This window comes from Solanum lycopersicum, chromosome 10 (genome assembly GCF_036512215.1).
Source record: "Solanum lycopersicum chromosome 10, SLM_r2.1".
Classification (NCBI taxonomy): domain Eukaryota; kingdom Viridiplantae; phylum Streptophyta; class Magnoliopsida; order Solanales; family Solanaceae; genus Solanum; species Solanum lycopersicum.
In genome coordinates this window covers 64483844-64498039 of record NC_090809.1, presented here as the reverse complement: position 1 = coordinate 64498039, position 14196 = coordinate 64483844, and the positions used below count along the sequence as shown (strand labels likewise).

General features: G+C 34.3%; 2 protein-coding genes and 1 long non-coding RNA gene across 4 annotated transcripts; 2 read left to right on the top strand and 1 right to left on the bottom strand.

Moving 5' to 3' along the window:
- The first annotated feature begins 392 nt into the window (after positions 1-392).
- On the top strand, positions 393-6418 carry LOC101254253 (ATP-dependent zinc metalloprotease FTSH 8, mitochondrial-like). Its single transcript, XM_019216130.3, has 6 exons — positions 393-529; positions 2180-2370; positions 2994-3440; positions 3561-4328; positions 4473-4700; positions 5463-6418. Exons 2-6 carry the CDS (start codon positions 2221-2223, stop codon positions 6078-6080), a joined length of 2211 nt encoding a protein of 736 aa, XP_019071675.2. The 5' UTR covers positions 393-529; positions 2180-2220; the 3' UTR covers positions 6081-6418.
- A 193-nt stretch (positions 6419-6611) lies between these two features.
- Positions 6612-7120, top strand: LOC138338977 (uncharacterized). The gene is made up of 2 exons (XR_011211886.1): positions 6612-6737; positions 6893-7120. It is a non-coding gene; the product is annotated as an uncharacterized lncRNA (long non-coding RNA).
- Positions 7121-7895: 775 nt separating this feature from the next.
- Positions 7896-11547, bottom strand: LOC101247176 (scarecrow-like protein 9). Of its 2 annotated transcripts, none has more exons than XM_010314051.4 (3): positions 11105-11547; positions 8442-10805; positions 7896-8363 (listed from the first exon to the last, which is right to left on the bottom strand). In XM_010314051.4, exon 2 carries the CDS (start codon positions 10797-10799, stop codon positions 8514-8516), a length of 2286 nt encoding a protein of 761 aa, XP_010312353.1. In that variant the 5' UTR covers positions 10800-10805; positions 11105-11547; the 3' UTR covers positions 7896-8363; positions 8442-8513. The 2 variants fall into 2 exon arrangements, with proteins under 2 accessions (XP_010312353.1, XP_010312352.1); XM_010314050.4 differs by having other exon boundaries at positions 7896-8346; positions 11105-11535.
- Positions 11548-14196: the final 2649 nt, after the last annotated feature.

Sequence of the window (14196 nt, the reverse complement as noted above, 5' to 3'; positions counted from 1 at the left end):
GTTTGTGTGATGATCTAAAAGCTAAAAAATCGTAATATAAATGTGATTACTAGGTTGATGGACTATATGTCTAAAATCAACTTATTTTGAGAAGTATTTTTTTTTCAAAATCACTTTCAATAAAAAGTAATTCATGTTTAACGAATCAATTTTAAAACTTGCTTTTTGAATATTTGATTAAACTTGTTTGAAAATATATGTATTTAGCCTTGTCAAATAAGCATTAAGCTTCTCATTACAGTAGTAAATGAGAAATGTATATTATTAATAATAGAGTATATTACAACATAAATCATTTACTTGATAAATGGCCATCACAACAACTAAAAACAAAACACTGACCCACCTCTTTGAAAAAAAATAAAAGAACAACCCACAAAATAATTTTTAATGTTATATTACATATAATAATATTTATGTTGACCAATATATTTGTTTAAATTTCCGTATAATTCCTCTAAATAATAACACCTAGGTCTTTCTTCCCCCACCAAGCCATTCGATATTGCCATTTCTGCTAACATTACAGGTAAGTTCATCAAACTCTCTGATAATAATGGTGAATATCAGACTGGGTCTTAATTATACCATAATAAACTATTTTTTGTCTACCATTTGATGAAATCTATAAGCCTAACCAATCATCGTGTTGTATATTCAAATTCAGAGGCGGCTCTAGAATTTTGAGTTTATGGGTTCTGAATTTTTTATCAGCGTAGTAGGTTATATGTACTATGCGTATTGATTTTTAAGTACAAACATAGAGTTTGAACCAAAATTAACGGGTTTTGCTGAACCTACACAAAATTGTAGCTCTGCCCAGTGCTCCTGGTTGTAATTTGCTGAAACAGAGATGGAATATGTTGATAATAATGAATCTTTAAGGCACGATCATCAATAATCTCATTGGAGAACAGTATCTTTTAGATTTTGCATTTTCTAGAGCCAAATGTATTTCAGGGTTTGGGAAAAATGTTTTCTTTTTTAGCTACATTGGTATTTTAGCTGAATTTTTTATATTTTTGAGAGACCAATCATAAGTCTAATAGTTTCAAAGTGATAAAAATTAGTTTACGAACTTATGTTGAAAAATTATTAAGTTGGATGCAGTGGTGGAGCTGGGGTTCAAAATCAGAAGAAGTGAATACAGGAACTAATTGATGGGGGTTTGACATCTACAATATATACATAAAAAAATAATCTTAACGTAGTATTTTCCGCCGAAGGTGGTGAACCCCTAACAGTATGCTAGCTCAGCCCCTGGTGGGATGAACACTTGAGGAATTAGCCCCTAATTCCGGTTTGATTGTCACTGATCAGTTATATTTGATATTAGAGAACATATGATGGAGACATGGAGTAAAATTATTTGAAGTGATCTAGCAAAACTTTCTTGGATATGTTAATTGTAGGAATTATATCAATTTTTTTCTCAGTTTGTTCAATATAATATATAAAATTTTTGAATTCGATATCATTACATATATATTCATATTTATATAAATTTTGTATTATTAGAGATAATGTCTAGAATCGAGATGTTCTTTACTTATCAAAAGGAAATGTGTAGATGTACTCTACATAGGAAATTGATTATTAGACTTCGTGCAAAACCAATAAGAAATTTTCTAGAGATAGTAATAGAGATCTAAATCATTTGGAATATTACGAAGATGAGAATACTGATTATGAAATCTACAAAGTGGAAGAGAGTTTGGGTTGTAGAGATCTAAATGATTTATGCTATTCCAAGACAAAGATACTTTATCTGTAAATGGTGATGGAAATGGAAAGGTTGGGCAGAATTTGAGTGTGCTTTTCTTGTGTGGTGTGTAGAAAGCAGACAAAGGAAATTATCAGGAATATGCTGAGTGTTAATTTTCTGCTATTGTGTTTCTTTTAAGAGTTTCTGAACTGAAAAAGTAGTAAGCAGTTGATTTTAATATTACGTCTTAACAATGGTCTAAATGTGTTTGTATACTAATCAGAACAACGTATTGAAATTCCTAGTGTGAAAACCTTTATGTGTGGAATAAGTGATAAGTAACATTATTTGACATGATCAGCCCTTCGTCGGTTGCTGCTCTAATTCCTGTTTCTCCAGATTATTCTTTTAATGTTTTGTTCCCCTTTAGCTTGTTATGGTGAATTTTTGTTTCTTTGGTTTAATCTTTGGCAGAGCAAAGTGTAAGTGAACAAGGAAACCTTTAGGAGAACTTCATGAAGCAACCTTCATCAATAAAGAACTTCATGAAGCAACCTTCATCAATAAAGAACTTCATGAAGCAGCATCACTATATACTATTGATTCTGTTTATTGGTTCTGTTCTGTTGTCAATATTACTCCTGAACCATCTTGATTCGGAGGAGGTTAGTCCTTAACCAACAGTTTGTTGTACAGATTTTAACTCTCGTTGTTTCAGCTCCTTTTTCTTTTATGGTAGGATGAGTTTAGTGCCTTGAGGAGTGTGAGTTCAATATAAGTTGATTGCATTATTTCTGCTATCAATGTGTTTAATTTGGAACTTTCATGGATGAAATTCTTAGTTTGGTTTCGAAGAATCGGTTTTGAGTTGGTCTTTGAGATGAAGTCAACTTCATTTAGTTGTTTTTAAAACTAGAACTACTTATATCAAATGCCATATAAAGAAGCTTTGCTCGTGCTATTTCATTCAAGTACGTGACAATTTCATCTCAGTTTTAGCTTGCCAAGTTGAAACATATTCTTCTTAATCTAATTGGTTATATTAATATTTATAAAAGTAATAATATATTAAGGTGGATTATATTGTTGAAGAACTACTACTCAAGGTTTTACAGTGTAGCTATGAAATTAAAGAAGCAACAGAATTCTATATGTTATATCTTTTTAGTCGTGACTGGTGACTTAGCAGGATTCTACTTTCTTGGAGGGGGAAACTGTTTGCCTTATTCTCATCGGATAGTTGTGTTTTCTCTTTGACATGGATACTTCTTTTTCTGTGAATTCGCAGATTAGCTTCCAAGAGTTCAAAAACAAGCTACTTGAACCTGGTCATGTTGATCGAATTGTTGTTGCTAACAAAGAAGTAGCCACAGTTTATATAAGGAATTCTTCACCTGATAATAATCAAACTTGTGATAACACAGTTCAAGGTCCTATAATTTGTACAAATAGTAGTAGAAACCTGAGCCACCACAAATATTATTTCAACATTGGGAATGTTGTGTTATTTGAGCAGAAGCTTAAGGAAGCCCAAGAAGCCTCTGGAATAGACCCTCGCAATTATGTCCCTGTGGTATATGTTAATGAGTTGGATTGGTTGCCAGAAATGATGAAGTTTGGTGTAATGGTATTGCCTCTTGCTATCCTTTATTACATGGATTGGGGAGGTGTTAGTGGAATATTTGGTATTGGTAAACCGCGTTTCATGAAGATGGACAAAAATGCAAAGAACAAGGTGAGAATTTAGTTCCATTATTGATGCAGCTTTAAAATAACCAACATTCTTTTCACTGAGAATCAGTTTTAATTCATGATTAGTTGGAAATTAAAGTCAGTTGGCATTTTTATTGAACAGGTCTTCTTCAAGGATGTGGCTGGATGTGACGAGGCTAAGCAAGAAATCATGGAGTTTGTCCACTTCCTTAAGAATCCCAAGAAATATGAGGAGTTGGGAGCCAAAATCCCTAAGGGTGCTCTTCTAGTGGGTCCTCCCGGGACTGGAAAGACACTCTTAGCTAAAGCTACAGCAGGAGAGTCTGGTGTACCTTTTCTCTCTATCTCTGGTTCAGATTTTTTGGAGATGTTTGTTGGTATTGGACCAGGTAGAGTTAGGAGTTTATTTCGGGAGGCAAGACGATGTGCACCTAGTATTATTTTCATAGATGAGATTGATGTAATTGGTGGTTCAAGAGGGAGGGGACACTCTTCTGGAGCAAATGATGAACGTGAAAGAACTTTAAATCAACTACTTGTAGAAATGGACGGATTTGCAACCACATCTGGTGTAGTTGTGCTTGCTGGCACAAATAGACTTGATATATTAGACAAAGCATTGTTAAGGCCTGGTCGATTTGATCGCCAGATTACCATTGACAAACCAGATATAAGAGGTCGTGAACAGATTTTTAGAATCTATTTGAACAATTTGAAAATTGATCAAGAAGCAGCATTTTATTCACAGAGGCTTGCTGCTCTAACACCAGGATTTGTTGGAGCCGATATTGCAAATGTTTGTAATGAATCTGCTTTGGTTGCTGCTAGGAGCGAGAGTACCAAAATCAAAATGCAACATTTTGAGGCAGCAATAGACAGGGTGATCGGTGGTCTAGAGAAGAAGAGCAAGGTAGCCAATCTCCTCACTTTTTTCTTGATATGCTGTTATAAATTGCAGTCCATTCGGGTCTGTTAAGAACTTGCAAATGGCAAAAAACTTTATGTTTGAATGATATAATTTGCGAATCCAAAGCTACCTTTGTGCTTTGTACAGGTCATAAGCAAGATGGAAAGGAGGACAATTGCCTATCATGAATCTGGCCATGCTGTTGCTGGTTGGTTCTTGGAATATGCAGAACCATTACTTAAAGTGACAATTATTCCTCGTGGTACAGCAGCACTGGGATTTGCTCAATATGTTAGCAGTGAAAATCATTTAATGACCAAGGAGCAGCTATTTGATATGACATGTATGACTCTTGGTGGCCGAGCTGCTGAGCAGGTAAATTTATCAACTGTCTTTCCCTACATCATTATCAGTTAATCTTTTGGAAAATCTCATCATCTATACGCATATGCAAACCATTTCTACCAAAGACTGTTAGAGCTTCCCCCATTGGTTGGAAAAATAGGTTGTTGTCTCCTTATATGGTCATGGATGAGCAAGCATCATACTTCAAGAATGACTCCTGTGACATTCTCTTTGGGAAATCACCATTTTCTATAGAGAAATAGTTGGCCTCTAGAAGGTGAATCCCTTGTAACATGAATTACTTGTGTTGTGGTTCTGCAAGAATATTTTATAGGCATCAAAGTTGTTTGTAGCATGTCATTTTTAGGTACCTTTTTGCTGTCATAATAGGAATGAGTAATTTTCTTGATGTATTTAAGAAGACAGTGTCATGCCACCAACTTTTACAGAGTGACATGCCTAAATGCATACATAGTAAATAATTCCGAATGAGTTTGGTCATATTCCGTTCTCTGCTTTTCAACTTCAAAGAAAAGCTGCTCAGTGAAGTAATCGGCCTCAACACGAAGTCTAGATTTTTATAGAATGTATAATCTAAAAAGCAACTTCACATATAATACTTCATTGTTGCACAAGATTTAGTAACTACGACCTTAATGAAAGTGCAGTCTCTTTAAATCCTTTTTCTAACTGTTCTTTTTTGGAACTTTCTACCTTTGGCCTTCTATTTTTCACTAAAATCATATTTTCACTATGTTCATATGGATATTAACTAGTACTTATTTTGAGTAGATTTTGATTGGAAAAATCTCAACTGGAGCTCAAGATGATTTGGAGAAAGTGACCAAGATGACATATGCCCAGGTAGCAGTCTACGGCTTCAGTGAGAAAGTTGGTCTTCTTTCTTTTCCGCAAAGAGAAGATGCACTTGAGACATCAAAGCCCTACAGTAGCAAGACTGCAGCACTTATTGACAATGAAGTTAGAAAATGGGTAGCCAAGGCATATGATCGTACTTTACAACTTATAGAGGAACACAGAGAACATGTAGCTCAGATTGCAGAATTGCTACTAGAAAAGGAGGTCCTTTATCAAGAAGATCTGGTCCAGATATTGGGTGAACGTCCCTTCGAGAGTAGTGAGCCGACAAACTATTACAGGTTCAAGCAAGGATTCAAAGAAGGAAACGAAGAAACTAAAGATAGCACTGATGGAAAAACCTCACAAGATGATAGATCATCACCTTTTTACCGAAGATTGTCCCAGTCAGTGTTGTCTAAAGGCAATCAAACCCAGGAAGTAGCAGAGAAAGGCACAAGATATGTTGGGGCTTTAAGCGTAAAGCGGAAATGTGTAATTAAAGGATGGGTTCTAGTAAAGAAAGGCGCAACAAAGAAAAATATTATATGAACAAATTGATAGTAAAAACTATATACATGAAGTACAAAGCATGTCTATCAAGTTCAAAAATCAGTTTGGAACTTTAATTTTAGATGCAAAGATGTAGGTTTAAGTTTCTAATTCAAGGTTAGATGACTAGTTTTCCTATGACAAGTTTCTAAATTCCTTTTTTGATTAGTGAAAATCTTATTTATAAGGTGTTCACTCTGGTGGAGCTAGGAATTGCAATAAGGGGATTGTCTTAGTATCATGTTTTATAAATGACAATGGAGAACAGCGATATAAAGTAGCAGTAGTATTTTTGATATATTAAATATCTTACTAGTACTTTTTGTACTTGTGATCAATCTCATTTTTCTATCACTACTTGTCTCGTATGCCTCTATTTATTACTAGCCTACTATTGCTTATTGGGTATTATGTATTGTCGTCAAAGGAAGCACATAGGTTCACATTCATAATTGTTGTATGTTGTCAGTTTTCATTGAGATTGACTTGGTCTATTGTTTATATTGGAATGATTGGTATTCGATTACAATCACTCATTGAAACTACAAAGAAATAACAACTGAACTGTATGGAAGAACAAATAATAATAAGAAGAAGATGGAAAACTTCACATAAAAATAACTGCTCTGCTCTTACTATGCCTACTCACTGCTACTTGTAACAAACTCTCGCTCATTACACTGTTTCCCTGCACCACTTGCTATTCACATTTTTATCATTTGTGTATATAACATTTTGAAATTTCTGCCTTATAGACTTTTCAATGCTGCAACTCCTTTGACTGAATGATTGATCCTTGTTTCCAATCTCAGAGTCGCTAAAAGAAGATAATCAAATCTTGACTGACCTGAAAATTGAGATAAATACTGATGATGGAGCATGTTCATCTGCAAGTTAAAGGTACAGCTTCAGTTCTCTGCCTGTTTTGTGTATGTGTGGTTGTATATCCGAAGACGATTCGTGTAATAATCCTTGTTATGATCATTTGGAAATTTAGTGATGTATTTTTTAATTAGAAGATTTGATTACTATTTGCTTAAGATGTTCTCTCATCTTCATATTCATTGAAGTTTCTGCTAATAGGCCTTCTGTCTGTGTTCATTAGAGTTCACGGTGAGTACTCTTTGGTGAAAAGAAAGTTTAAGGACAGAAAAATCTTTAAATAGTTCATTGCATTAGAATGCTAAAGTAAAACACACAAGACTATTGTGAGACAGCAGCTTATTACTACACTCAAATCTGGACATTCAGTTCTAATACAATATTCGTTATCTCCGTATCTTTTTTTTTTTCCTTTAACCAGTCTAGTTTTCTCCAAGTCCTGATTTCCAAATTGCTAATTGACTAGAACACCACACTGCCTGAAGAAAAAAAATGATAAAGTTTTCATTTTAGCAGTGTCTAGTTTCTAGTTAAAAGATGAGTTAATGCTCAAAAACTATCATTTTTTCTCGATTTACAGACCGCAACTATTCATTTTTCCCTTTACCTACCTAAGCTACGATGCTAAGTTGGTCAAATATTAAATCATTCATACATAAGTAGTCATTTTCTGATAATTAATTTTACAATAAGAACTCCCTCACATTTCCTAGACGCATAATATTCTTTTCTTGCTCAATTTGAATGAAACAAGACGCATTTGGAACCACAGTCTCTGTTCTGCATATCCTACATTAATTTTCTTGATCTTTAAAAGTTATGTGCTTTTGAGGTCTTTGGGAAGAAAAAGTAGAAAAGGCTCCCCACTTGCAACATCATAAAATTCCAGATTACCTATTGCAAACCAAAAAATCTTGAGAAGAAACTTGGATATCCAAAAACTTTCTTTCTTTTCATGTGGAAACCCAAACAATGGACAAAGAAGTGAAACAAACAAGAAACCAATGTTTAATAACAAACGTGTTGCACATAGGCACCCAAGGATGTGCCAAGTAGTCCCTAAACGAGAAAAAGCCTCGAGATCAGGAAAGAAATCTCACTAGAGACCAACAAAAAAAAACTCTAGGCGATTTTTTCACAGCTACCTAGGTCTTGGTGGGTAGAGTTATTGGGTAGTAGCAGATATTCAAGGAATTGGTCGAAGTATGTGCAACCTTAGCTTGTATACCACTGATATGGAAAAAAACCCAAATGTGCTTCACGCTTGTTGGAAATGATTATCTGCTAGCCATTTGACTTCATCATCATTGGCAAGAGTATTGAGCAACAACATGACCTTTGTATCGCTTGTGTGAGCATTATCTAGAATGAGCTTGCCAGATACCTGCAGGGGAGGAAAAACTGTAACTTTTAAATGTTAAGTGATGAAGCACAATAAGAAGAAAACATATGTGATGTAAAATAGGCTATGAGACTTACATCTGTATTGTTGAATTCTCCAAATATGTGGAAGGACAAGTTGATTTTCAAAAGCATGCCTTGCAGGTTTTTTTAAATAGGTGTCCAACAAGATAAGGCGTAGATCGTTCTCCCTTTCCACCCCAGCAACATCCACTTGTTATCTTGATCGATTATAAAGTCTTTGTGATAGCTTGTTCTCACCTTTTTAACTGCCATATTCATGATCTCCTCTTGCTCAAAAGGTGTTTGTGTAAACCTTGCCCTTAGATGACGAACTTGCCACTGCTTGTATGTCTCTGGCCTTTCAACTCTTTCCCATCCCTCACAAGCTATGACATTGAGGGCTTCCCTCCCAAAGATCTCTCTCTCAATTAACAGTCTTTCCGGAAACTCCCGGGGCACATTAGCTTCCAGCATATCAAAAAGTGCTGAAAAATGAAACAGGACCTCACGGAACCGTGTGACAAAGAATGGGGCACTATAGGCCCCATTTACAATCCCATGGATGAAAATGTCTGGATTGATCTCCCTTATTAGATTGAGAACGAGAGTTCTCGAACTGTCAGATAACACGGTCTCATCGTGCAAGTTCTTAAATCTATACAAACAATTGACAACAAGATACTCATCCTTTTCAAGCTTTAGATCCTCAACTCTGATGGTTTCCCATTTCTTTGCTATTGCTTGGTACTCAAATGGAACATTAAAGGACTTGGCATAATCGCTCAAACGGCGTCCTGTTTCCTCAATCCTTTCTGCTGGCCTGAAGCCAGGTTGAGGAAATTCTATACCAGTTATACGAAGATTTGGTGGTCCACCTTCTCTTGCTGCAATACGTTGAATAAGCGTAGGCCATTGAAAGCCATAGAGGATGCCAAAGTCAATGATGTGGACCCTTGTAGCATGCTTTGATTTTCTAATGATCGTCTTGTTTGAGGTAAAACCTGAAATCTTTCTGAATGGGCATGATGCAAGATACAAATGATAGGCCTTTAAAAAATCAGCTGCTGATGTTCGTTTATTGACGAGGGCCTTATAAATCTGGCTACCAGTGCCTGCCAAACGTGCTTCCAGACCATCTGCAAAACAATGAGCTAATCTCTGGTTGCCATCTCCAAAAGGAGATGAATGGAGTCTAACCTGTTTCAGCAGTTCAGTTGCACTCCTGCAGTCATCAGCAGCAACAGCCTGTGCACAATTTATTAAAAGAGACCTTAAATCTATGACTTCCTTTTTACCAGACTGTTTCTTCCCGCGGCCTCCTCTCCCTACAGCAAATCCTTTTGATTGCACTGTAGGTTTTGTTCTAGCGTTCTTCAAGCTCTCACGATAAGCTGTCAATGCTTCCCTTCCATCCCCCATGCTATGCAACAAAATTACATCAAACTCATCTGAGCGAACTGTAGATTCTGCATAAACTGCAGCTTGCTTGCTTCTTCTTTCTTCTTCTTCTTCTGAATCCCTATCATCTCTATGAGGATTTTTCGTCCCTCTCGGTCCGGTAGGTGAAGTCGCTCCCACATCCCGTTTCTCCACTTGAGCTGCCGCACAACCACTTTCTCCTCTTTTCGCCTGAGGTAGCAAGTCGTTGATAACCACATTGTCCAACAACTTACTATAAGTAGGTAGGAATTTGCTCGCTTCTTCCACTCCTTTCCTAAATTTCCAAATTGGGTGACTATCATTGTATATATCAGGTATATGAAGAGGACTTACAGGAGAGTCCAAGAACCCATCTCCAAGATTATTTATGCTATTCGATGAGCTAATCGAAGAGTAAGGACCATTACAAATAAAAAGGCCTTGTTCGTAAGAGTAATTATGATCATTTGAAATGCTTGGATCAATTAGGTAACCACTAGTGTCAATGACATTACTTGTAGAGCTATACAGACTTGCTGAGTAATAGTCCTCCGGTATCTCACCGTTCTGTTCAGTAATGGCCAGGTTCTGGTGAGGTGAAGGCGGATACTTCTTGCCAAGGGCCTCATAAAATGATCTCTCTTTTGCTTGAAGTTCCAACGACTCGTGAAGCATATGTGTCTTGTCCTCCATATCTTCTTCCATGAGCATCTGATTTATATAGCTCAAAACCGTATCGGAGAAATCAAAATCTTCATTGTATTCATCCTCAGTACCCATCTCAGAAGTCAATGCTATATTGCTTGTTGTGGAAGGGTCATTTGAAAGAGATGGAACAGTCTGTTGGATAAAACTATTTTCAAATGTTGGAGCATTGACTATTTTCTGATCTGGATAAATAGCCCCAATTATAGGTTCATTATTCTTCCAATTATCCGAAAAGCTTAGTAAGGATTGGTTCTCCAGATTGAATCCATTTACAGTTGTTGGAAATCTATTGAACCTTGGATCCATTTCAACCTAGTAAGTAATTCATAAATTCACATATCAAACCTCAATGTCACAATATTGACAAAGCTATTGAAACAAAACAAACTTCAACTCATACATTAACAAGATTGAAATTTTATCACAGATTATCTGAACTACCCCATTATGATCCTTTTTTCACACACACAAAAAAGAAAGAAAAAAGTGTTATTGACTCAAAATTATGCTCATATATTAAGTAGTTGAACAAATGTCAAGATTTTCCCAGAATTTACAGGCACCCCCAAAAGAATTAGAGTTGATACGAAGGGAAAAAGTGAAGTGCATACCTCAGAATTGGAGAAAGAAAGATGCACCGTGAAGAAACACTGGAAAAAGGAGTTCTTTTCTCTATATATAATATTATAATAAACCAAAGCGTTGAAAAAGCTTTAGCCAGTTAGTGATCGTTGTAGTGAAATTGAAAGTTTAGTGTTGTCAGCTTTCAAATAACTGGATTGTGGATACAGACCAATTATTAGCCACCTGTGAACAAAGAAGCAATAGTATTGAGTTCTTTGTTGTGTAAAATGGTTGCTGCAATAGGCCCTGGCAAGGTGAGTTGATATTAATGGGCACATTAGTGTAGTGACAGAAGTGGGTTGCATGTGCTTCAATACAAAACTTGTTGTTTTCTATTCAGCAGTCGGCACGTCTTAAGGTGCTGACAACCCTTGTGATGCACACTTTTTAAGTTTTGGCTCCTATTTCAATAGACCTTAACCAAAAACATGACAACTGATAGTATATGGTAACACAACGAAAACAATACTACTTTTTACCATTTCAAAATGTTAAATTTAGGATATCTATTATTATTTAGAATTTGTATCAAAGAGTATGACTTAGTGCATTATGAGATGATGATTTAGATATAATGATCATTAAAAATTTGTTTTTTTTTTATGAAAAAAATTGTAAAACGCTCACGTTCATTGGTCAGCAACGAATATGAAAAGCAAATGAGTAGTATTTTATATACACTACCAAAAAAATATTTTAATAGTTTTGAGCACTGAGTCAATGAGGAGAAAGTGGGAAAAATTAAGTGGGAGAGAGTTGGGCCATGGAGTCCACTTTATAATCACACGAAATATATATATATTAAGTTTGTGTGTCGTAGGTTCCATAGATTGTTTCACCTTATATCTGCTGTTTGAAGGGTGATTTCATATATATATATATATAATATTAAAACAAAGAAGCAACTGGGTAAATTTCGAGCTCAGTTAGATAAATATTTGTAATCGAAGCAAAATGTTTTAAAATGAACTCTTTTTGAGGTAGTATACTAGCAAAACACATGTGGGAATAATTTTGTAACGTTTATGCTTTAAGAATCTGATTGTATTCCCTATATATGTTTAATATCCAAAGCTCAACATTCATCTAACCATTCTTAAATAAATTATACATCAAATTCTTTGCTTTCTAATAAATGAAAAAACAATGATTTTTTAGTTGTTTTTGTTTCATTATATCTTGCTTTGCTGGAGTTTTTCTTTTGAACCAAAGATATATCAGAAATACTTTTTCTATTGTCCCACCGCAAATGCATAAAAAACTATCAGAATGAACCTGGACGCATTTTCAACCTAGGTTTTCTAGCGCATTCCAAATGATTTTTTTCTTTTATTTTTTAGTAATAATTTATACTTTCGAGATCTTTGCAGAAAGAAAAATAGGACCACCCCACTAGATCTATTTTAACTGAAGTTCTTTTAAGTTTAAGAATAGATCTATCTAATTTATTTAATTAATCATGAGTACATGTATACCTAAATCATCCTTTCAACATAAAATCTAACGGATACATTGAATGGTTTAAATATTCATAAAATTTCAAGAACTAGAATCATATGAAATATTGAGAATCTTTTTTTGCGATAATTATTCATGTTTGAAATGTTTTTTAATGATTGGAAGCTGGATAAAATGATCCATGTGTAAGGATTACATTATCCTATTTTATTTTATTTTTATAAAATGTATGATGCCCATTAAGTGCTAAAAAAAATAAAATTATTTCCACTTAATTAGACAATTTTTAATATTCAAAGGTTTATAACTACTTTGGAATAAATTCTAACCACGGCTTATCCTTTCCAAATTCCACGCGTAGGGAGTATAAGATAAAGCAGAAAAGTTGAACACATGTAACACATAGCCAATTAGAAAATACAAAGTTCTTTATTTTAATTTTTGGTTCAGTCTTTGATTTTTGTATTGGAAGGAACTCAACTCAATTCTAATATAACCCTTGTTGGTTACAAACAGAGTTAAGACAAGTAATTTTGAGATAATTATGACACAAACAAGGAATTCTGTGTTAGGGTTAAAAATATGTCATCGATTCCAGAAATTCAACAATAATATCAATAGAAGCAAAAAAATATATCAGATTAAGAAATATGTTTGAATTGATATATACTTTTAAGTCACTTTTAGCTTTTAAAATTATTTTGACAATAATAAAAATAACGTAAAATAAGTTCAGATGGACTTTTTATTATTTGATTTAAAAATCATTTAAGTAGAATTTTTTGTTTTTTTCACAACAAAACTACTTCTTTCGTTTTAAAATTAATTCAAACGGCTAAGTGTATTAATTGAATCAATAAAATTAAAGCAACACACTTTACAAAAGCTGGAAGCTGAAAAGAGTTTGACCAAAAGCAGTTTTTAACTATTCTGTTAGGCCTTCCATTAAGTGGACTATTGCTATTATTCACATTATTAAGTGAACTATTGTTTTATCCCTATTGTTTAGATGAGTCAAACAAAAATTGAGATTTAGTTGGATCTTTAACGTAGATGCTAAATATTAATTCAAAATGAAAAGATGGTAAATTTGATCTATCAATACTCAATTGTAAAAAGTGCTTATCAATGAGAAACTCCGTGAAAAAATTGATCAGTAAATTTAATTAATTGTGAATAGATCTCGTTGAATTTAATTCTATATCTATGCTACTTGACAGTTGATACATATATGATTGAATTTGTGCTCAAACTTTAGGTTCATAAAAATTCTACATAGACAGGAACATACTATCGATAGATAATCATGCCAAGAACGTGCGAAATGAACACTTTAAAGAAGTTATTCGGGTTCTGTGTTGTTTTGAAATTGCACAAATTTCTCTTAAAATGTGTTGACTCGCATGTATATTAGATACATGACAATATCCCTCCCCATTTCTTATTTTAGTGTATATGATAGCAGAATTACAAATATCTAAGTGTATATCTTCTTCAATATATGATAAGTAGTTATTCGTATGATAAGATACGTAATGATTTGAAAATAATGATAATATGGATGTATGAAACTAAAGGCCAAGTTAAGGCCTCCTGGCAGTCCCCATGATGCATGCGAGAT

Excerpts from the sequence above, each read along its gene's own strand:
- LOC101254253 (XM_019216130.3), top strand. The coding sequence starts at position 2,221 with ATGAAGCAACCTTCATCAATAAAGAACTTCATGAAGCAACCTTCATCA. Across the intron at positions 2,371-2,993 it reads ACCATCTTGATTCGGAGGAG|ATTAGCTTCCAAGAGTTCAA; the intron begins GTTAGTCCTTAA and ends GTGAATTCGCAG. Across the intron at positions 3,441-3,560 it reads ACAAAAATGCAAAGAACAAG|GTCTTCTTCAAGGATGTGGC; the intron begins GTGAGAATTTAG and ends TTTATTGAACAG.
- LOC101247176 (XM_010314051.4), bottom strand. The coding sequence starts at position 10,799 with ATGGATCCAAGGTTCAATAGATTTCCAACAACTGTAAATGGATTCAAT.